Source organism: Coenobita brevimanus, chromosome 93, assembly GCF_032717465.1.
Source record: "Coenobita brevimanus isolate Jiangsu-jjx chromosome 93, ASM3271746v2, whole genome shotgun sequence".
NCBI lineage: Eukaryota > Metazoa > Arthropoda > Malacostraca > Decapoda > Coenobitidae > Coenobita > Coenobita brevimanus.
Window position 1 is genome coordinate 29,369,613 of NC_137046.1, and position 22,773 is coordinate 29,392,385.

Below are 22,773 nucleotides of genomic sequence, written 5' to 3' on the forward strand. Positions count from 1 at the left end.
ATTTGTCTATTATACCTTTTTCAAAATTCCTTTCATCTTCTCTACGCATTCTTGTGTATTCATTTCTAGTTCTTTTATAATCATCCTTTGTTCTGTTGTTACCTCTCTTTCTCCAATTGTTCCACGCCTTATCTCTCTCTTTTTTTGCTATCATACACCTTGTATTAAACCACTCCTTTTTCCTGTTTTCTTTCCCTCTTACTCTTGGTACAAATTTTTCCACTCCCAAATTATAGAGGTCTAAAAAGATATCCCACCTCCTCTGTATCTCTCTTGTTTCTCTGAATTTTCTCCAATCCGCATTTTCAAAAAAGTTTCTCAATCCTGTAAAATTTGCTTTCCCAAAGTTTTATCTTCCCTGTCTACGAAGCTCATCTCTTGGCTCGACGTTCCCTATTAACATCTGGAACTCAATGACCACATGATCACTTTTTCCTAAAGGACAGAGATATTTCAATGATTCTATTACATCGGGTTCTTTGGTAAATAGTAAATCTAACCTTACTGGTGTGTCCTCACCTCGAAACCATGTCTCTTCTTTGACCCATTGCGTCATCACATTATTCGTTATTATATTTAATAACATAGTGCCCCACGAATCCTCACTGCCTCCCGAGTACCATTCCTCCCAGTTCACCTCTTTACAGTTCAAGTCACCCACCAAAAATTATATTATTGCTTTTCTCAATTATTTTTTGCAAATAGCTAGCCATATCTGACAACATCTCATGGTATTCGTCATCCTTCCATGCTCTCGTCTTTGGGGGAACATACACTACCGCCATATATCTCTTAACATTCTCTCCAGTTTCTAATTTCATATATATCACTTCAGCCCTGCCATCTCCCATTTCCACAGTATCTACATTTATGTTGTTCTTCACTGCTATCATCACTTCTCCTCCCTTTTTTTCTTTTCTGTCTTTTCTCCACAGTTTGTATTTACCATCTCCCAAATGAACATCAATATCTTCTCTTAACTTGGTCTCTACAAAGGACATGACATCAGGTTCATGTTCTCTCAAGAAATCATTAATTTCGATCCTTGTCGATATGAAACCATCAACATTAGTATATATCACCTTCAAATTATTTTTGACATTTTTAATACCCTCTTCTCTCCTACTCTCTGTCCGTACCACTTCCTCAACTTCTGATCTTTCACAACCGTCCCCCTTAGTTTCCTTTACTTCTATTTCCTTAAATACCACTTCCTTACTTTCATATCGATTACTCTCCAAAAAAAGTATTACATTCTTCCTCTGTCCTCTTGTCATTTTTTTCCTTTACTTCTTCCTTTAATGATTTTAAAACTTCTCTTTCTTCTTCATTCAGATCTTTTCTTATTATAATATTTTCCATCCCCGCCTCTTTGCTTAATTTCCAGGTCACTTTAAATATCTCATTTATTACAATTTCTGATGTAAACTTGACTCTCATTGGTCTTGTTTCCCCTTTCTTATAAGGCCCTATCCTCCTTACTTCCTCAATTTCTTTTACCCACTTGTCTCCTTCAGGGTCAATCTTGCCTAATATTCCTCTCACCAGGTTTGTGTCTCTCTCGAGTCTTACAAACCTAACCTTTTCTTCCTCTTCCCTGTTTCCAAATATTACCACACATCTGTTCCTTTCTACAGTTTCTCTCACTATTTTCTCTTTTTTCTTCAGTATTTTCACTACATTTTCTTCCATTTTTTTCTTGTTCATTTTCCTTTCTTCCTGGATGATCTCTCTTAAGCTGACCACTTCTTTCTGTTCTTCTTCTACGTGTGCCCACTTTGCCTTATGTTCTTCTACTACACTACTCACCTTCTCCATTTTATTAGTACTCTCTTCTAGTTTCCTCAATTCGACATTTTCACGCTTCAAATTTTTAATCTCTTCATTCGCTATCTCACTGGACTGGATCAGACTCTGTATGGTAGTCTCCGTATTTTCAGACACATCCTTTATCACTAGATTCTTTACTTTCTTTTCAAGTTCACTAATCCTCATAATTAATGTTTTAACCAGGTCCATGACATTGGAATTAGTATCAAATCCTTGAAACTCGAGACCCTCATTGTTTACATTTTCGGCTATGTTTGATGTTGGTTAAAGTACCAAAACAGCTGTTACCGAAAAAAAACTACAAACATTCATGTATACTCTAGCCAATAAATCTTTACATTTTTGGTAGTCTATTAACTTTCATTATTTTAAATTTAAAACAAGACTTTAGGAGACAGGACAGCCAAAATTCCTGAAACTACTTAAGGTTAGCAGCGATGGCTGGGACGTCTGCTCTCTACGGCTGTTCGTGTGTGTATTTACCTATTTGCAGTATACAGGAACTGAGCAATGCTCGTGTTGTCCTGTCTCCATATCCACATTTATCAAGTCTACCTTTACACACATGAATGTTTTTCTTATGCACCACCTCTTTGTCTAAGTCGTTCCAAATATTTAAGTATTTACCTAATATACCTAATTGTGATATACACGGAATGTACTATGCTCGTGGGTTTCCGTCGCTGTTTCTCAATAAGTTGAATTTAGCTTTAAACTCGTTTAAATTTTTAGACTGGACGATCTCTTTGTCCAGGCTATTCTATAAGTATATACTTCTGTAAGGAAAGCTATATTTCTTGATATCCTTCAAGCAGACTGACTTTTTCAATTTCATTCCGTGTCCTCTTGTTGCTCTCTAATCCCATACAAACAGATCTTCTTTATCAATTTTATCTACTCCCACCATGGTCCTAAACACTGCAATCATGTCTCCCCTCTTTCTCCTTACCTCTAAGGAAGGCAAATCCAGTTTTTCCAGCCTCTCTCTGTATGACAGGTCTGTCAGACTGAGGACCATCTTGGTTGCTGTTCTTTGTATTCTCTCAATCTTGTTTATATCTTTCTTTTTGTGTGGGGACCACACTACCGCTGCATATTCTAACCTGGGGCGGATCATGGCCACTATCAACTTTTTCATCATCTCCTCATCCATATAATGAAATGCTACTCTTATGTTAGTCAAGAGTTTATAAGTCTCTCCAACTATCTTGTTAATGTGCTTTTCTGGTGACAAACTATCTTGGACCAGCACTCCCAAATCTTTCTCTTCTCTCCTTTTTGTGATTAATTCATTACCCAACAAATAATTCAGTGATGGCCTCCTGGTACTTTTACCTATGTAACTGTTCTTACCTACTTATATCTTTACATGAATGAGTCAAGTTCATACGTTTTTGTGTTTATAATAATTTTATCAAACATATCTTTAAATCTGTGAACTGTGTTGAGATACACTATTTCATTTGGTAGTGCATCCCACTGACCAACTTCTCTATTTGGGAAACTGAATTTCCTTACATCTTTATTGTCACGGGGTTTTTATAATATCACGGTAATTTTGAAATAAATGGTTAAATATTATTTAAATTGATAATAATATTCAATAATATTGAAAAGCAGAGACAATGATTGTCTTGCTACATCAAGCAACGATTACTTTACGCTGGCTTAGCACGATTCTCTGAGAACGAGAATTTATAAACTTCCTCAACAGTACACAGCAGAGACTAATTACTCACAATTGCTGAATTACTGTACTGTTAGCCTCTGGAGAAAGTTACATCACCCCTGACAATAAATAACTAATACTAATAATAATAACATCAGGTTCTTGCTGATGCATTAACTCCTGGCACAACGGATTTTAAGTTAATACAACAAGACTGGTCTAAGTACCAGTTATGAAAGCAAACGTTCATGCAAGCTAGGAGCTATATGGAAAATAAGCTTAATTATGGAGAAATGAAACAAGATTTTACATTAAGCTCAAGAAAGGAACTGTTAAATTTATTAATCACAAAATAAATTTAACGTTACAATTCAAATCAAATTAAATGAGACGCACTCACTCACTCTCACAGAAGCTAAATACTTACGCCTAGGAAAAACACCTTAACTAAGCTCTTAAAACTACAAAATACACAAAAGAAATACCAGTCGATGAATGCTATGTATCACCACTAAGGTGGGAGGACTGGATTAACTGTCTCAGTGGAGCTTGGGTGCTAGCGACCTCTCACACTTCTTGGAGCACAGGACCTTTCTCCGCCACAGCAAACACAAGACTGAATTCAAATGCACTGTATGGGCAGGAAGCACGAGCCACCGGAAGAAGGCGTGGCTAACGGTTTATGCAAGCAGAGGCGAACGATAAAAAACAATTGTATCGCTCAGTAGCGCACTTAGTGACGTGCATTAAATCGGTCACTTTTGAAAGTGATGAATGTTTTGAAAAGTTACTCCCGAAATGGAGAGAAACGGTTAACTGAGCGATACACAGTGAGTTTTCCACTAATAGTTCGTGGCTTCTCACAAAAAAAATGTCGCGAATTGATTCGTGACATTACGCCCCATGAAAATTAAATCTTTCTTCCTTCAGAAGAAAGATTTCAATATACATATATATAAATCCTAACTCAGTCACACAAGATTCACACTGTGGTGTGTGTGCTATCCTGCTACAGGAGAAAGTCGCAGTCGTCAGTGAGCGAAAAAACCTCGTATTTACGTTAATAGAAGCAAGCTTGAGGGAAAAACTCCGTGACGACGGTGAAAATCCTGTACTCAGGTCAAACTGAGCGAAAAGTCACTACATTTACACTGACAACTAATTGTTGTGTAGTGTGGTGTATGTAATACACGGTGTAGGTGTGACAGTTGTAGTGTAACTGTACCTACGTGTAAAATGACACAGTAAATAATAATATGGCGACGACAAAGGCAGAGAAGAGGCGGCAGCGTGCGGCAGACGATCAGCTGGCCCGCACAGCAAAACTGCTACACCCATTGCTGAACCTGCAAAACCAATTGAGGTGGAGCATCAAAAGTGTCAGTGAGACAAAATTTTATTATGTTACAATTACTCTCTGCCTAGCAGTCAGTGCTACGACGTACATTCGAGGTCGCCATTAATTTTAGCACACGATTATGGTCGGCAAGTTGAGAATCCCTGTGCAAACTCGGGTCTTCCATAGCCTCGAACCGCACACGGGTCCTCAACCTGTGCCTCAACCTACAGTACTTATATTAATATCGGAGAGCTGAGAAACCTTGTGCAAACTTGGGTCTTCCATAGCCTCAAGTCGCCTCTGCAGAGTTCTCACTTCCCCCTTAACCTACAGTACTTATATTAGTATCGGGGAGCTGAGAATCCTTGTGCAAACTTGGGTCTTCCATAGCCTCAAGTCGCCTCTGCGGAGTTCTCTCTCGAACTTCCCCCTTAACCTACAGTACTTCTATTAGTACCGGGAAGCTGAGAATCCTTGTGCAAACTTGGGTCTTCCATAGCCTCAAGTCGCTTCTGCGGAGTTCTCTCTCAAACTTCCCCCTTTACCTACAGTACAATACTTATATTAGTACCAGAAAGCTGAGAATCCTCGTGCAAACTTGGGTCTTCCATAGCCTCAAGTCGCCTCTGCGGAGTTCTCTCTCCCCCTTAACCTACAATACAATACTTATATTAGTACCGGAAAGCTGAGAATCCTTGTGCAAACTTGGGTCTTCCATAGCCTCAAGTCGCCTCTGCGGAGCTCTCACTTCCCCCTTAACCTACAGTACAATACTTATGTTAGTATCGGAAAGCTGAGAATCCTTGTGCAAACTTGGGTCTTCCATAGCCTCAAGTCGCCTCTGCGGAGTTCTCTCTCGAACTTCCCCCTTAACTTACGGTACATAATATGTATGTACAGGCCCTGGACATAATGTGTCCTGTGGGGCCAACAAGTGAGACGTCAGGTCTACACTTTTGACTGGGAACCAGGCTAGTCCTTGGATTACTCAAATCTCTGAGGATGCCTATCACGGGACCCAGCATACAACAACTGCCCATGTTAGTCAGCAGTTAGTAGGCGAGACATCAGGTCTGCACCTACGTTATCACTTCCCTTGATGTATCTCACTTCACCACTACCCTGTCTCTCAACTGACTCAGAGATTACAGGTGTGGTTATAAATGGCACAGGAAGGGCATGTCCCTGAGTAGTGGCGATACTTTGGCACACACTGCAGGAACGGAGAAAACTATTTATGTCCCGTCCCATCCCTGGCCAGAAAAAGTCAGCTCGGATATGGCCCTGGGTCTTCCTTTTGCCCATGTGACCTCCTGAGGCTGAACAATGACCCCATTCTAACACTGCTAGGCGGTACTTTGCGGGAACGACAAACTGCAGTCGAACCTCGCCCTCGGGTGTTCGTGACTCACGGTAGAGCCGTCCTTGTTTACGAAGGAACTTGGCTCGACCTCCCCGTGAATACTTTATCACTCGACCCTTTTGTTTGTTCCGCACGGCAGCAAGTGTCGGGTCAGAATGTTGTTCTTGTACAACAAGTTGACTGCACATCAGATCTTGCGGCGATTCAATGATCACTGGGGTAACACGGTCTGGAGCCTCAGTCATGGCTCGTGTTACCGCAGCGGCCGAAGTCTGAGTAGCGTCATCATCGGAGCAACTATCCTTGACTCCTTGAATATTGCCTAATATTAAGTCAAATAGAGGCTCTGGCATGACACAACTGCAAGTGTCGTACCAGTATAAAATGGAGATGCCACCTGGATACATGCCTCAGGGAACAATCTCACTGATCCATCAATAAGGCTTGCATGGATCTGTCGACCTGTATACTGCTCAGGCCGAACTAAACTCTGCTTGACAGAGCAACCTGAGGAACCATTGTCTCTCAGGACCTTCACAGGAATGTCTCCCACAAACCCTGGCTGAACAAGGAAGGTACTGTCACCTGTGGGAGGGCCTGTGGAGGAAGCAGCTAGCCACTCATGAGGCTGCTGAATTGATGTGGCAAACATTGTGCCTTGAAGGTTATATTGGGGAGATGGAACATTGGCCATCTGTGGAGGGGGGTTCACTGTCACTGTGGGACTAGTGAACTGTGGGGAAGTACACACACTGGTAGGGACGTGACCACCAGGCTGCTGCTGAGGAATGAAGGCTGCATTCGCTTCCTGCCTCTTTTGAGCTGGTGGTGAAAAAGTTTGTCTCGACGGTTGGTTGCGTGGCTGATACTGCTGCTGGTTAGGGTACTTGTTGTATCTTTTCCACTCAGGTTTCTGAGTGTTTTGCCCCTGGTCCTTCCACTGCGGTTTGGACCTTGGCCATTACTCTGAGAATGGCCTTGTTGCTGGGATTCAGTCTGAGACGGCTTCCCAGACTTGGCAGTATCTTTTCTGCTCCAGGTGTTTTGCTTACGAGGTTGATACCCGTATGCAGTAAAGAATGCGTCAGCCTTCTCTGCCATTTGGCTGGCATCTTTCACCTGGCAGATCTTAAGCTGTGCTATGAGCTCAGCAGGCCACGACCTCTCTAGCTGTGTACGCAGCATAAGGTCAATTATCCCCTCACGCGTGGAAGGAGTTTCATCTTTCTCCATCCACTCATTTAAGTAAGCTGTGAGACGATCAAGGAACTGAACAGCTGTCTCCTTGTCTTGGAGACGAGCTCGCATGAACTGAACTTTGGCGTCGTCTACTGTGAGACCATACGCCTTAATGAGTGCAGCTTTCATCATCTCATATGTGAGATTGTCTCCACGAATTCTGTGGAGAATATCAAGGGCAGGGCCCTCAAATAAACTAAGAAATTGGATCCGCTTAGCTGCCTCATCCAGCTGATACATGTCTGCCATGTCCTCAAAACGAGCTATGTACGGCTCGATTCGCTCGCTTTCCTTGTATGAAGGAAGCTTGATGCGTGGGGTCGCCAGGACATGTGCAGGGAGAAAGCTCGTGGAGCTTGGACCAACTGCAGCAGACGTGTCTGAAGCCAAGGAATCTCGCTTGAGCTTCAGTACTTCAAGTTCATGTTCTCGTTCTTTCTCTCGTTCCTCACGCTGTTCTCGCTCGTGTTCCAAGTCGAGTTCGCGCTGTTTTTGCTCGTGTTCACGCTGTTCTCGCTCGTGTTCCAAGTCGAGTTCGCGCTGTTTTTGCTCGTGTTCACGCTGTTCTCGCTCGTATTCGCGCTGAATTCTACGCTCTTCACGAGCATCTTTCTCACGTTCTTGCTCGTAATTGAACCGTGAGAGTATGTATTCTTTAATTTCAGTTGGGTCCGCAAGACCCATATCTTTGGCTTCCTGTAAAAATACAGCAGTAGCCATTTCGCTAATTTATTAAGCAAACCGAAATTGAGTACTGACTGCTTATGACGAATACTAATAAACAAAAGTAAAGAGTACAGACACAAGCTAGTGGTGACCAGTCTTATCCAGTTAACTGGCAAAGAATAAATAAAAGATGTAAATGACTGGGAAGACTCAATAATAAACACAATGGTACGGCGACTTCCCAGAAGCGAATAAAATTGTCTGGCGTTACCAAAATTAAACTAGAGTTAAGTATTCTATTAATTAATAAAGCAAAATTCACTTGCTAAATTAAGGGTAAACACCAGTAAGCTTGTGCCTATAAACTTTAATGATAAATACCTAAATATGAATGAGTGAGCACTATCTCGTGAATAGCTTTAGAGCTAGGAGTTAATATCCTGGAATGAGGTCGCCAATTGTCACGGGGTTTTTATAATATCACGGTAATTTTGAAATAAATGGTTAAATATTATTTAAATTGATAATAATATTCAATAATATTGAAAAGCAGAGACAATGATTGTCTTGCTACATCAAGCAACGATTACTTTACGCTGGCTTAGCACGATTCTCTGAGAACGAGAATTTATAAACTTCCTCAACAGTACACAGCAGAGACTAATTACTCACAATTGCTGAATTACTGTACTGTTAGCCTCTGGAGAAAGTTACATCACCCCTGACAATAAATAACTAATACTAATAATAATAACATCAGGTTCTTGCTGATGCATTAACTCCTGGCACAACGGATTTTAAGTTAATACAACAAGACTGGTCTAAGTACCAGTTATGAAAGCAAACGTTCATGCAAGCTAGGAGCTATATGGAAAATAAGCTTAATTATGGAGAAATGAAACAAGATTTTACATTAAGCTCAAGAAAGGAACTGTTAAATTTATTAATCACAAAATAAATTTAACGTTACAATTCAAATCAAATTAAATGAGACGCACTCACTCACTCTCACAGAAGCTAAATACTTACGCCTAGGAAAAACACCTTAACTAAGCTCTTAAAACTACAAAATACACAAAAGAAATACCAGTCGATGAATGCTATGTATCACCACTAAGGTGGGAGGACTGGATTAACTGTCTCAGTGGAGCTTGGGTGCTAGCGACCTCTCACACTTCTTGGAGCACAGGACCTTTCTCCGCCACAGCAAACACAAGACTGAATTCAAATGCACTGTATGGGCAGGAAGCACGAGCCACCGGAAGAAGGCGTGGCTAACGGTTTATGCAAGCAGAGGCGAACGATAAAAAACAATTGTATCGCTCAGTAGCGCACTTAGTGACGTGCATTAAATCGGTCACTTTTGAAAGTGATGAATGTTTTGAAAAGTTACTCCGAAATGGAGAGAGAAACGGTTAACTGAGCGATACACAGTGAGTTTTCCACTAATAGTTCGTGGCTTCTCACAAAAAGGAAATGTCGCGAATTGATTCGTGACATTTATCACCTCTCTTTTTGCATAATTTTTTGCAGTGTCCTCTTGATGTTGCTTCCCCATAGGTTATACATTACAGTACACTCATTTATATCTATTTTCTCTTTTCCTATGATACATTCATACACTATAATCATGTCACCTCATTTCCTTCTCTTGTAATGTTGGTAGGTTTAATTTTTACAGTCTTTCTTCACTGCTCTGATTCCTTAAACTTGTAGCCCATCTTGTAGCAGCCCATTGTACCTTTTGAATCTTATCTATGTGTTTTTTAAGATGTGGACTCAAATCTACACCTGCATACTCCAGTGTGTGTGTGTGTGTGTGTGTGTGTGTGTGTGTGTGTGTGTGTGTGTGTGTGTGTGTGTGTGTAAGAAATGAAAACAGAAGATTAGCATTACTCACCACCACTACACTCTTGGATGCATCAAGAACATGTACAACCGGATTTTTATATCTGGGAGCGATTTTCACTGCAGTGTGGGTTCTAGAGGTTGTGGCTCCACCAATAAGCAGAGGAATCTATAAAGAGAATATAATATTTATGGTATTGTATCATCTACTTAATGTAATGTAATAAATACTTAGAGTACACGAATGAGGCGAGACTGTCCAGCAAAGACTCCTGTATTTTCATTTCAGGATATTAATGAGCTGGAGACATTCTTTTGGGGAAATGCAAACAAAACAGTACATAAATACAATCCCTTAAAAAAAAAAAAAAAAAAAAAAAAAAAAAAAAAAAAAGTCTTCACATGGTTCCAACTTTGGCAAAAATAAAGATTTACAAATCCCTGCTTGTCGTACGAGGCTACTAAAAGGGTTCGTGGTGGGTTAATGCCCCACCACGTAAAAAGAACTAACTAAAAAAGCGAATAAAGCGCCTCGGACCCAGACGGACCATACGTTGATGACTAAGGAACGGACAAAGGACATTCTTAGGGTGGGAACGTGGAATGTGAGAGGAGTGAATGATGAAGTGAAAGAGAGAGAGATTGTTCAGGTGCTTGAGGATGCAAAAGTGGATATATGTGGACTGACTGAAACTAAATGGCAAGGTGAAAGGGTGAGAGAATGGGAATATGGTGTAGGTATATGTGCGGGAGTCAATGAAAATGAGAGGGCAAGAGAGGGAGTATGTCTGATGATAAGCAAGAAGTGGAAGGAGAATATAAGAGAGTATGGAACAGTGGGTGCAAGGATTGTATGGGTGAGGATGAAAGTAGGTATACAAGTGTGGGCGATTGTATGTGTGTATGCCCCGACAGAGGATCGAGTGGCAAGGGTGAAAGATGAGTTTTGGGCGAGAGTAGATGCATGTATGGACAAGTTTGAGAGGAGTGAGAGAGTGCTGTTGATTGGAGACATGAATATGAGTGGATGGAGTGGTTGGTCAGTGGGGTGTGGCAGCTGACGTAGATGGGAATGGAAGTGCTTTGGTGGATACCTGTGCTTGTAAGGGGTTGGCAATAGCCAACACCTACTTTCGGCATAAGATGATCCACCGGTATATATGGAGTGTAATGAGGAGGATGGATGGTGAACTTGTTGAACGAAAGGCCATGATATACTAAGTGTTGGATGCAAGAGTGTGGAGAGGGTGGGGGAATGGAATCTCGGACCATCACTTAGTGATGGCCAAGGTAAAGATGCAAAGAAGGTGGTTGAGGAGACAAAGGGGAAGACAGGAGGAAGCAACTCCTGTGAGAAGAGTGGAGAAATTGCAAGATAGTGAGAAAATGACAGAGTATAAGAGCATAGTGGAAGAAAGATTGGGAAGGTACGAGCTAGAGCAGATGGAAGGGGTGGAAGACGTATGTAAGATATTCACGGAAGAGATAGGCGCAGCGTGCGAGGCAGTTTGTGGAGTGAGGAGGAGATGCAAGGGTGTGCAAGGGACAGCATGGTGGAATGATGAGGTGAAACGAGCTGTGGAACAAAAGAAGAAGGCATATAGTGAATGGTTAGCGAGTAGAGGTAGGGGAGATGAGAGAGAGAAGAGAGAGGTATATGTGAGCAGGAGAAGGGAGGTTAAGAGACTGGTGAAGGAGAGTAAAAAGAAAGTGGATGAAGAGTTTGGGAGGAATCTGAGTGTGAAATGGAGGGAGAGTAAGAAATTGTTTTGGAAGGAGGTAAAGAAAGTAAGGCAGTGTGAAAGGGGAAATAGTAGGGGAGTGAAAGATAGGAATAACAGATTGTTGGTGGAGAAGAGAGAGAAACTGAGGAAATGGAAGAAGAACTTTGAGGATTTGTTGAATGTAGAGAGTGAGAGCAGTGCGAGTATAAGTGGTTGGGGAATGGCTGGGAGAAGAAGAGATGAGATGAGGGAGGAAGAGATCAGTAGGGCAGAAGTAGTGGAAGCGATGAAGATTAAGTTGGGAAAGGCCCCAGGAATTGATGGAGTGTGTGGTGAAATGCTTAGGTATGGGGGTGAGATTGTTGTGGAGTGGATATGGAAGTTGTGTAGATTGGCCTGGGAAGAGGGAAGGGTTCCAGAGGACTGGAAATCAGGTATAATTGTTCCTTTATACAAAGGAAAAGGGGAGAGAGAAGTATGTGGTAACCATAAGGGTATTTGCCTACTTAGTGTGACTGGTAAAATATATGGTAGAATACTCATTGATAGGGTTAGGCATATGACGGAGGAGCTAGTTGGAGAAGAACAAGGGGGATTTAGGAAGGGAAAAGGGTGTGTAGATCAGATATTTGTTCTAAGATGTTTAGTGGAGAAGTATCTAGAGAAGGGAAGGAAAGTGTATGCTGCCTTCATGGACTTGGAGAAAGCTTATGACAGAATAGATAGGCAAGGTATGTGGAAGGTATTAAGAATATATGGAGTGGAGGGGAAATTGTTGAGTGCCGTGAAGAGTATGTACGAGGGAGCTAGGGCTACGGTGTGAGTGGATGGTGAGCTGAGTGAGTTCTTTAATCTCAATGTGGGACTGAAACAGAGTTGTGTGATGTCTCCATGGCTGTTTAATATATACATGAATGGGGTTGTAAAGGAGGTGCAAGGTAGGGCAGTGGATGTGGGGGTGGCTCTAATGAATGAGGATGAGATTTGGAAGCTTCCGGTGTTGCTGTTTGCTGATGATACAGTATTGTTGAGTGAAGATGAATGGGAGTTGCAAGGTTTAGTGAATGAATTTGGGACAGTGTGTAGGAGGAGGAATCTGAAAGTTAATGTAAACAAACGTAAAGTTATGGTGTTTGAGAGGAATGAAGTCACAGAGTGTGCAGTGAGGTTGGATGGTGAGGATATGGAGAATGTGAGTGCATTCAAGTACTTGGGTAGTGTGATGAGTAAGGATGGAACTTTGGGGGATGAAGTGCGTGAAAGGGTACAGCAGGGAAGGAAGGTTGTTGGCACACTGAAAGCAGTGATGAGAAATAGGGAGGTAAGTATGGAAGTTAAGAAGTCACTGCATGATAGTATTGTGATCCCTACCCTGACATATGGAAGTGAGGCATGGACCTTGCAAGAGGGGAACAAGTCAAGAGTGAGAGCTGTGGAAATGAGTTACTTGAGAGGAGCATGTGGAGTGACGTGGAGGGACAGGTTGACGAATGAAGAAGTGAAGGAACGCTGTGGGGTGGATGTGGATGTGGTTGAGAAGATTAGGAGAAATACACTGAGGTGGTTTGGACATGTGAAGAGAATGGAGATTGAAAGACTGACTAAGAGGGTGTATGTAAGTGAGGTGGGAGGGAGAGGGATAGGCAGACCGAGGATGAGGTGGAGGGATGGAGTAGAGAGGTATATGAGGGAGGGGGGGGTGAGATGGGGGGAGGGTAGTCAAATGGTGGGTGACAGAGCGACTTGGAGGCGTTTTGTCTGCGGCCACCCTTTGCAGGATTAGGGCGTCGGGCTATAGATAGATAGATAGATAGACAAATCATAAGCCCATGCCCCTCCTCCAATAAGTCTAGCCACAGTAAAACCTCGATGTGACGGACTTCAAGAGATTGGCATTTGCTTTTATCAGAATCAAGGAGCTACTGGACTACATTCAAATGTATCGGAAAAAGTTCAATAAAGCCAGAAGCAGTCAGGACTACCTGCCCACTTCAGCTATGTTCACCACAGTAAGGTAAATAAAAGACATGTTTATCAGTGTACAGTACAGTATTATTATATATATAATACCATTTGATTATTGCAGTGAATGTATTAAAACTGTACAGGCATACCCCAGTTTAATGATGCAACTGGTTAAGTAAGAAGAACAATGGGAACCTAGTGCCAAAATCCAGCGTAAAGCCGGATCATCGGAAACAAGTCGTGTATGCTGGGGAGGCTGGGAGCACGGACACGGCATCATGAAAGCAATGGGTCAATGGGAGAAGTACATCATATAACAGATGGGGCTACTGAAGTAAAGAATGGAATTAGAAGTCAGAAAGAAGACCAATAGAGGTAAGGAAGGAAAAATATGGTGATTCTCGGGGTACGTTGGAGGTGAGACGAAAAAGGAAATGAAATACGTTACTGCAGAGTGTCAAGAGAACAATCAAGGAAAATATGGTGTATGGAGAGAATGGTATTGCAACGAGTACAAAGGGAAAGACGACCACCAGACATCAAATACGAGTGGGTAAGTCTAGTATGACCAATTCTAAGACGAGCTAAAGCACTCTCCCATCTTCTATTACAGTGGCATGGGGTCAACCAGGGGGAAATAGAAGGTTTAACAACACGCAGTTTATTATTAGTGACTGAGTCCCAACAAGCCTGCCATCGGTGTTGAATGAAGATAGAGCAGGAAGATTGGTTAAGTAAAAACCCATTGCCAGGTGGGGTATCATATCTCTGGGTAGATTTAACACGTAATGCACAAGTATGCATTTTTGAGCCTTGGGTTCCCCCCCCCCCCAACCAAGTCCTAAACCTACCCAAATAAGTCCAAAAAAGTTTAAAGCCAATGTAAATGGCCTAGCTGCTGTAAATGAAGCTATCCTAAGCCTAAAACCAGTGCCCATCTCGCTTGTACCCAGTCAAGGTCACTAGAGAATGAGATCTCTGATTCGTATTCAAACTTGGCAGAGAAGAAGCAGCAGCATTGTACTGTATACAATCCCATCTTCAGACGGTCCAGGGGACAATTAACCCTCTCATTACCAATCAACGCAGGCTGCTTTCAACCATGAGCGAGTACTTGGGACACAGTCCTGAGCACCCAAGGCTACACACTGAGAGACCTTCCCCGTCACCGCATTATTCTTGCGCACTCGGCAGTTCATAAGCAATATATCCTCATGCCCTTGTTTATGCTTCAATAATTGTTTCTTTTTTTTTTTCACCGTAATCCTAATAATTATGGTGTTGTAAAAAAGATCAGCCGAATGTAGCTCATGCCTTAATTTTTTTTACTTCAGTTTTTTCATTTTTTCCTCATAGAAATATAATTTTTATCGTAAATGTTACTGAGAAAAAGTTATAGGGAATTTATTTGGTTACATTTTGGTGTATAAAGAATTACTGTAGGTTAATTAGGGCTGATTTCATGGAGTGTGAAAGGAAATTATCTTACACTCAAGCAAGGCTCGTAGCACACTGACTGAGGTATTGGGGCAATGCTGGGTGCGGGCTAGGTTGAGCACAGTGGAGGAATACACAGGGAAACAATGAGCGCTTTGTTCTCGCCCAGAAAAGGAAGTAAAATCATCCCATAACCAAAAAAAACATGGGCCATTTCATTCGACGCAACTGGCGTTGAATGGTAACGAGAGGTTGAAATGTGCACAGACACAGCCTGCGTCACACGGCGACCAGTGCATGAAATTTGCACCACACCCATAAACACTGAAGGGTTAGATATTAAAACATCTGCAATGCATAATAATAATGTATGAATGATGCAGAAACATCCAAGGTGTGAATTGCTGCGACAGAGAATTGATGATGTCTTGACGGGACATTCTCTTGACAGGGAATGTGATCGACAATGCAATCGGGACAGCCTTATCAACAGCCCCTCTTTATGTTGTTTTCGTTACTGTTCTGGCTGCTGTGTAACAACCAGAAATGAGACTTAACAAATTAATCACCAGCCTAGTCGAGATTCGACCACAGGCCTTAACGCTTCAAACATGCGGAGGTTACCACTGAGCCAAAGAGAAGATCACTGCTTTGCCTCTAGCCTCTAAGTAACATGGGCTTTTATAGACCCCATTAGCTCACTCTTTTCTTCCCTTGGTGGTTAAGTTGGTGAGTTTCGAACACACGGTTGCGTACCACTGGAGGCCACCACTGAGGACGCTGCGGACCACAATGAACAGCTCATCCCCGGGATGTAAGGACTAGAATGCTGCCAGCTAACCAACATCACTACCCTCCAAGCCTCGACTCACATTCTACACGGCTGCCAACCAATGTAATCACCAAAATGAGACAACAAACTAATCACTGGTCTGGCCAAGATTCGATCACAGGCCCTCACACTTCAAACATGTGGACATTACCACTGAGCAAAGGAGATGAACCCCACTTTGCCTCTAAGCAATGCGGGCTTTTATAGACCCCATTGCAGCTGAGATCCTTTATTTTCTTCTCTCTTATTCTTCAACATTTTATAAATTCCTTTGTATTTTCAAAGCATTTTCCCTTGAACTGCCCAAACGTAAACACGTGATTTATCGATCGATGATGCGATTGGGATAGCCTGTTCAAAGGCCCCTCCTTATGTTGTTTTAATTACTCTTCTGCTTGCTAAGCACCTTCATTTTCTTCTCTCTTATTTTCCAACATTTATTTAGAAATTCCTTTGTATTTTCAAAGCATCTTCCCTTGAACAGCCCGAATATAAACACAGGACTTATAGATTGATGATGCAATCAAGATAGCCTTTTCAATGGCACCCCATTATGTCGTTTTAGCAACTGTTCTGGTTGCTGAGCTCTTTTATTTTCTTCTCTCTTATTTTCCAACATTTATTTAGAAGTTCCTTTGTATTTTCAAAGCATGTTCTCCTTGAACAGCCCGAATGTAAACACATGATTTATCAATGTCACAGTTTTCATCAATGCATGAAATATTTACTCTCTAATGTTTTCATAATTATTAATACAGTGCTCCCTTAACATCCACGGGGGCTAGGTAACAGAGACACCCGTGTATGTTAAAAATCCGTGGATATCTGCTGTCCCCCTTAAAAACACCCCTGGACCCCACTTAACCCTTTGGCTGCAGCGGCTGTGATGACAATGTACTGACTGTGCTCACTGTGGAGAAATAGGGAAAAAATTGTGTGTTTTCATCTCGTGTTTTAACGCACTTATCGTTAATCTTGAGCTAAAATTTTTGTCAGACAAACATCAATCTTTCTACTATCGTTTGCAACAAATTGCATGTCCGTAGGCACTCCAAGTACAGAGAACGATTTGAGAGAATACAAGGTGTATTTTGACTGATGCAGGAAATAGCCCAGGGAGGTGGAAATTTCCTTCAAACCACAAGATATTTTCCATACAAAACAGGGTTACAGCCACATTACCTCATCACAGTAACTGGAATAATAATAAAAAAAAAACACTTCTAGCCAGTCTCCTATGATTTTGTTACGATATTCCAGTGTTTACGTTAGACTTTAGCGAAACAGTAACGATGTGAGGAAAATCATTACAAACTTTATCAGACTTCATGAATGACTTTTATTACCACTTACTTTTATAAAGCTTACTGATATAAAGTCATGAGTCATTTCATATCATTGCTGCACAGTTTGCAACTGCAAAAATGTTTGTTAGCTAATGTGCTTAGCATCGTGACTTCTCTGATTATTGCAAAAATATCACTAAATCACTTTTATTTTATCACAGTAATTCACAATATAAAATAACACTTTCTGCCACTCTCGTTATGATTTCAGTGTGTTTTTGGGTGTGTACTGCTTCATATAACGTACGAGAGTGGGGGGGGGGAGGACAACAAATCGGTTTACCAGCTCATCAAGGGGTACGAGGGAGGGGGGGGGGAGGCAGCAAACTGGTTCAGACCAGCTCAATGAGGGTACATGAAAGAAAAGAAATACTCCCAGCCCGTCCTAACTTTTCCCCTGATGAGTTAATGATATTACTACATGAACTGGCCAAAAGGATGAGTGTTATATTTGAATCACTGGATAATGCCATCACTAAAACAGCCATGAAATGTGCCTGAGAAAATGTTACATCTGCAGTGAACAGTGTCAGCAGAGTTCAATGAGATAAAATGCATTATTAAATCCAGCCCCGGTAGTGTACCCACCTGTGGATATTTAAAACCGTTTGTTATATCCACCTGCAGAAATTTAAACCTGTGTATGTTAAAAACGCGGATGTTAAGGGATGGTCGTATTTATTTAAATCTATTATTATGTATTCTGTAATAGACTAGATGACAGTTCAATGGTCAAACACGAAATATTCTTCGTTGAGTCACCTAGTTGTCCACTCTGTTTTGTACCTCATCTGATGAGCAAGAATCCGTACCCCAAATGACAGCGTTCACTCCACCTATGACTAAAACACATTAATCTAAGTCTAAAAACAGTTTATAAATCAACCCAAACACAAAATTTAAGTGTAAAATATCATCAAAATCGGTTAAAAAAAAAAAAATCATTGTAAAACCAAGAGTAGGCCTACGATAGGCGGGGTAGGGTGGTAATTTTATCCCCATCACTATTCCTGGGTATCGCATCTAGGGGTATCATAAATCAGGGTTTGCCCGTACAGTAGTGTACTGCGACGGTAGTGAAAACAGTTTAAAAACCATTGCTGCAATCCAGACTAATGTCTGACATATCAGAAAGAGTCAAGGTTAACAAGGGGAAGTCTGGATGTCGCTTTTATCTGAATTTCATTTTTTCCTAAATGGCTTGGGCCCCAATTACAGTAGTCCGTTATAGTGAGGTTTTACTGTATCTATCTATAGCCAGATGCCATAATCCCATGAGGGGTGGCCTTTTGACTTTGAGTTTCCAGGTTGTTGTTTTATGGGAAGGGGCATTAACCCTCCACCAACCCACTTGCTGACACATAGGGAACGTGTATAGGTTGGTTATATGGTTACCACCCAACACTGCAAATAGTTTCCTGGCTTACAGGAAACCATTAGATTTACCACTCAATGTAATGCCATCTGAAAAGGAAAGAAGAGCAATAAAAAGTGACAGGAAAGATGAAAGGAATAGGAAGGGAGGAGGGCAGACAAAGAAAAAGAATGATAAAGGTGAAGGAAGAAGTAGGCAGCACTACATAGTGAGTGGATGATGGTCGCCACCACCTTCCACTCTCCAATAAATCTGCATACAATACTTTAACTGCCAAACATGCAATACAGACTATACCTAAATCACCAATACATTTATTTCACACTACAGTAAACCATTTTTATAATGAACCTCAACTGATCAAACTTCAGCTTTAATAAACTCTTTGAGCTAACCAAATAATCTCCTCATTTAGCTACTGAACAAGATTTGGTATACTGTATAAGGTGAACGCCGTCAATCAATGATGACTGACGAATCATGCAATGAAAAGTAAACAGAATTATTCAGAGAAAACATGACTAAACTAAACTTATAAACTACTCAATATTACTTCAACCAACATATAATAAATATCTTGTATATGTATTTCCATTTCTATTACCAAAGAATTTCATAAGCTTCTAATATATGGACAGTTTTTGTGTTTTCTAATTACTGTACATACAGTAAGAACAACTGAGTGACTAACCTGTAAACCTAACCTTTCCATTTCTTTTGCAACGAAGACCATTTCGTCCAGTGATGGAGTGATCAGTCCTGAAAGGCCAATGATGTCTGCTTTTTCTGAAATGGCACACTGTAGTATCTTATCACATGGGCACATCACACCCATATCAATAACCCTGAAATTATTGCAGCCAAGTACAACACCAACAATGTTTTTTCCAATATCATGAACATCTCCTTTCACTGTTGCCAAAAGAATAGTGCCACTGTATCTATCACTATCTTCAATTTCAGTCCTTCTTGCAGCTCGTTCAGCTTCCATAAAGGGTATGAGGTATGCAACAGCCTTTTTCATGACTCTAGCACTCTTGATCACCTGAGGAAGAAACATTTTACCAGCACCAAACAGTTCCCCAACTACACTCATCCCATTCATAAGGGGACCTTCAATAACATTCAAAGGCTTTGGGTACCTTTGCGTATTGACACGTGCTTCTTCAGCATCCTCTTCCGCATACTTGTCTATGCCCTTAATAAGAGAGTACTTCAGCCTTTCCTCCACGTCCTTAGTTCTCCAATCATCCACAGCTAGGCTGCCTTTCACCTGGGAAACGCCCTTCTCAGCATATGCCAGCAACTTTTCAGTTCCTTCAGAGTCAGTGTTCCACAACAGAGCTTCACATAGCTTCAGCAATTCAGACTCAATATCATCATAAACAGGTAGGCAACCAGCATTGACAATTCCCATATCCATTCCAGCTCTGATGGCATGATACAAGAAGACAGAGTGCATAGCTTCACGGATAACTTCCTTCCCACGAAAAGAAAAGGAAAAGTTGCTAACCCCACCGCTTACTCTTGCTCCAGGGCAGGTTCTCTGCAAAGACAAATACGAACCAATTATTTAAGGATTATAAAATAAATACGCTTTGATATTATTTCAAGTACTTTAAAATGCATTGACCATTAACTCCTTAATAGCCCCCAGTGCTGAGCAATGCTTTACTGTGCTGGTGCTGGTAACATCAAGTTAGCGCAAGCTATAACAAACTGTGAATATTTATGGGAAGGGAACAAAGGTCACTGGTAAGTTTACAAGACCCTACTCTACCATCCCACGCACTCAGGCAGTCACTTCATCTCGGATGTTTTCACCCATATGTTTACATGTTAATGGCACGTGCAGTAATATTATGATATCCTTAAGTGCACCATAGCGAATCGCAGGATGAGTTTAGGAAGTTAAAAAAAACACACTGCCAGGCGTGCCAGATGATTCTCTTCACATCTGTAAGAAAAAGAAATTAATTTTTGAACTCTGAAAATATGTTCCCCGGGCTGGGCAGGGAATCACGCAAATTTCTGAAGGCACAGCCACTGAGGGGTTAAGTTGTGCCTGGCTTGCCAACAGCCAGTGTCCCAAGAGGGAGGAGATGGAAAGATGCAAAGTGGCAGAGAGGCCATTCACACGAATGAAAGTGATCATCCAGTAAGAGTGGCTGTATACAGTATATTGACGGTGAAGAAGAGGTTTGGTTTTAAAAAAAAAGGGTGGAGAGAGGCAAGATTGATGAATGTTGAGTGAGTGAAATACATTTAAAAGGTGGTGAAATGTAGCGTGGTAGATACGAATCTGATATATGAAGAAGGAAGAGTGGCAAGGTTGGGCTTCAGAGAATAATATCAGGCTAGGAAGAAGAAAGGTGTTGTTTTGTTTTTACCAGAGAGAATGAAAAACTGTGTGAATGTACAAAAGTGTGTTGATGCATGGCCTGTATGGTGTGTATGCAAGAAAGGGATAGACAGACACAAATTTATATGTGCATATATGTCTGTCAATAAAGAAACAAGCAAAGGGATGGAAGAGAACAGAAGGTTTTGGGAGCAGCTGAATAAATGAATGCAAAAGCCATTGTCTTCAATTATATGAATGGCAGGGTAGGGAATGAGGAAGTAGAAAATACTGTAGGAAGAGTGGCATGCGGAGGGAAAGAACAGGATTGGTGAGTTTTTATCAGAAAAGTGTACAGAAAGATTGATGTTCTCAGCTTATACACATTTTGGAGGGAAGGAGTAGGAATAGTGAGTTATTATCAGAAATCTGTGCAAAATAATCAATGTTCTTAACTAAAACACACTTTGAGCACAAACTGAATCTCAGATATATCTGGCAGAGAGGGAAAGATGAAATTTAACATAAGGCAATTACTGATTATATAATGGTAAATAATGGATTTGGAAAGAGAGTTATAAGTGCAAAGGAAGTTAGAGGTTTATCAACAATTTCAAATCACTTTAGAGTAGAGTAGTGGCAAATGTTAGAATCTGAAATACATTGTAGTACAAAAGGAATGGGGAATCAATCAGTAAGGGAAGAGAGAATAAGCTTAGAGAACCTGGAGAAAACTGAAGTTACTGAAAGATTTTGATTGAAGGTAAGGCAAACAGAATAGAATACGAGTAAGAGCTAAATGAGGAGAAAGTTACAGTATACAGGAAATACTGAATGTTGTGAATAAGGGTGTGATAGGACAGTATGAGGTATGAAAACTGTGAGAAAAGGTAAAAAGGGAGGTAATGTTTGCTTTAAGAGTGATACAGGTGTAGTCTAGAAGGAGGAAAAGCAGGAACAGAAAAGTATCAGAGAGGTGTACTGTGGGAAGTGAGAGAAAGGAGGAAGCAGAAATATAGGAGACAGAAGCAGAGTAAAACAGATTCAGCTTATAAAAAAATATGCCAAAAAGCAAGTGGACTGAACATGAAAGAAATATAAGTGATCACAAAAAAAAAAAAAATGCTATGCAACAGTAAAGGAAGCTAAAGGACTGAAGGTGAAAGGAGAGGAGGGTGATAAACTTCATAGTAAGGACTGTAGAGTGCTGGAAAATGAGGATAACTATTAAGAAATGGAGAGAATACTTTAGCTCTCTGGCAATGGCACATATGAAAGAAGCAGTTGTTACCTGCTGGGGCATGGAGATGGTCAAACACTGAAACAGAGACCAATTAGCAGCAGGGAAATACAGCAATTAATAAGCTGAAGCTACATAAGGCACCAGAAGTGGATGAAATTAGTGGAGAAATATTAAGTGTGGTAGTGATAAGACTCACAGTATAAAGCACAGTGTATGTGTAAACTGGCATGGGAGAAACGGAAAATTCCAGAGGCCTGGAGGAAAGCAATAATACAGCAATTAATAAGCTGAAACCACAGTTACATAAGGCACCTGGGGTGGATGGCATTGGTGGAGAAATGATGTAGAGATATGGCTTGCAATATAATGCAGTGTGTGTCATCTGGCTTGGGAGAAAAGAAAAATTCCAGAAGCCTGGTGGGAAGCAATAACAGTATTACTACTAAATGGAAAATGGAGTAAGGAAGAGTGTAAGAATCACAAAGGGATTAATATACCAATTAAGGTGTACGGCAGGGTGCTTATATAGTAGGTACATAGCATGAGAGAAGATAAC

The 22,773-nt window shown here is 41.1% G+C and overlaps 1 protein-coding gene across 2 annotated transcripts in view; it reads right to left on the reverse strand.

Moving 5' to 3' along the window:
* Positions 1 to 22,773, reverse strand: part of LOC145412627 (methionine synthase-like) — a 419,211-nt gene that overhangs the window by 152,237 nt on the left and 244,201 nt on the right. The window contains exons 13-14 of one of the 2 annotated variants that reach the window (XM_080282543.1): positions 19,325 to 20,179; positions 10,007 to 10,123 (exon numbers count right to left, since the gene is read on the reverse strand). In XM_080282543.1, coding sequence (XP_080138669.1) covers positions 10,007 to 10,123; positions 19,325 to 20,179 — 972 coding nt within the window. The remainder of the gene's footprint in view (positions 1 to 10,006; positions 10,124 to 19,324; positions 20,180 to 22,773) is intronic. The other variant, XM_080282544.1, reaches the window with a different exon arrangement.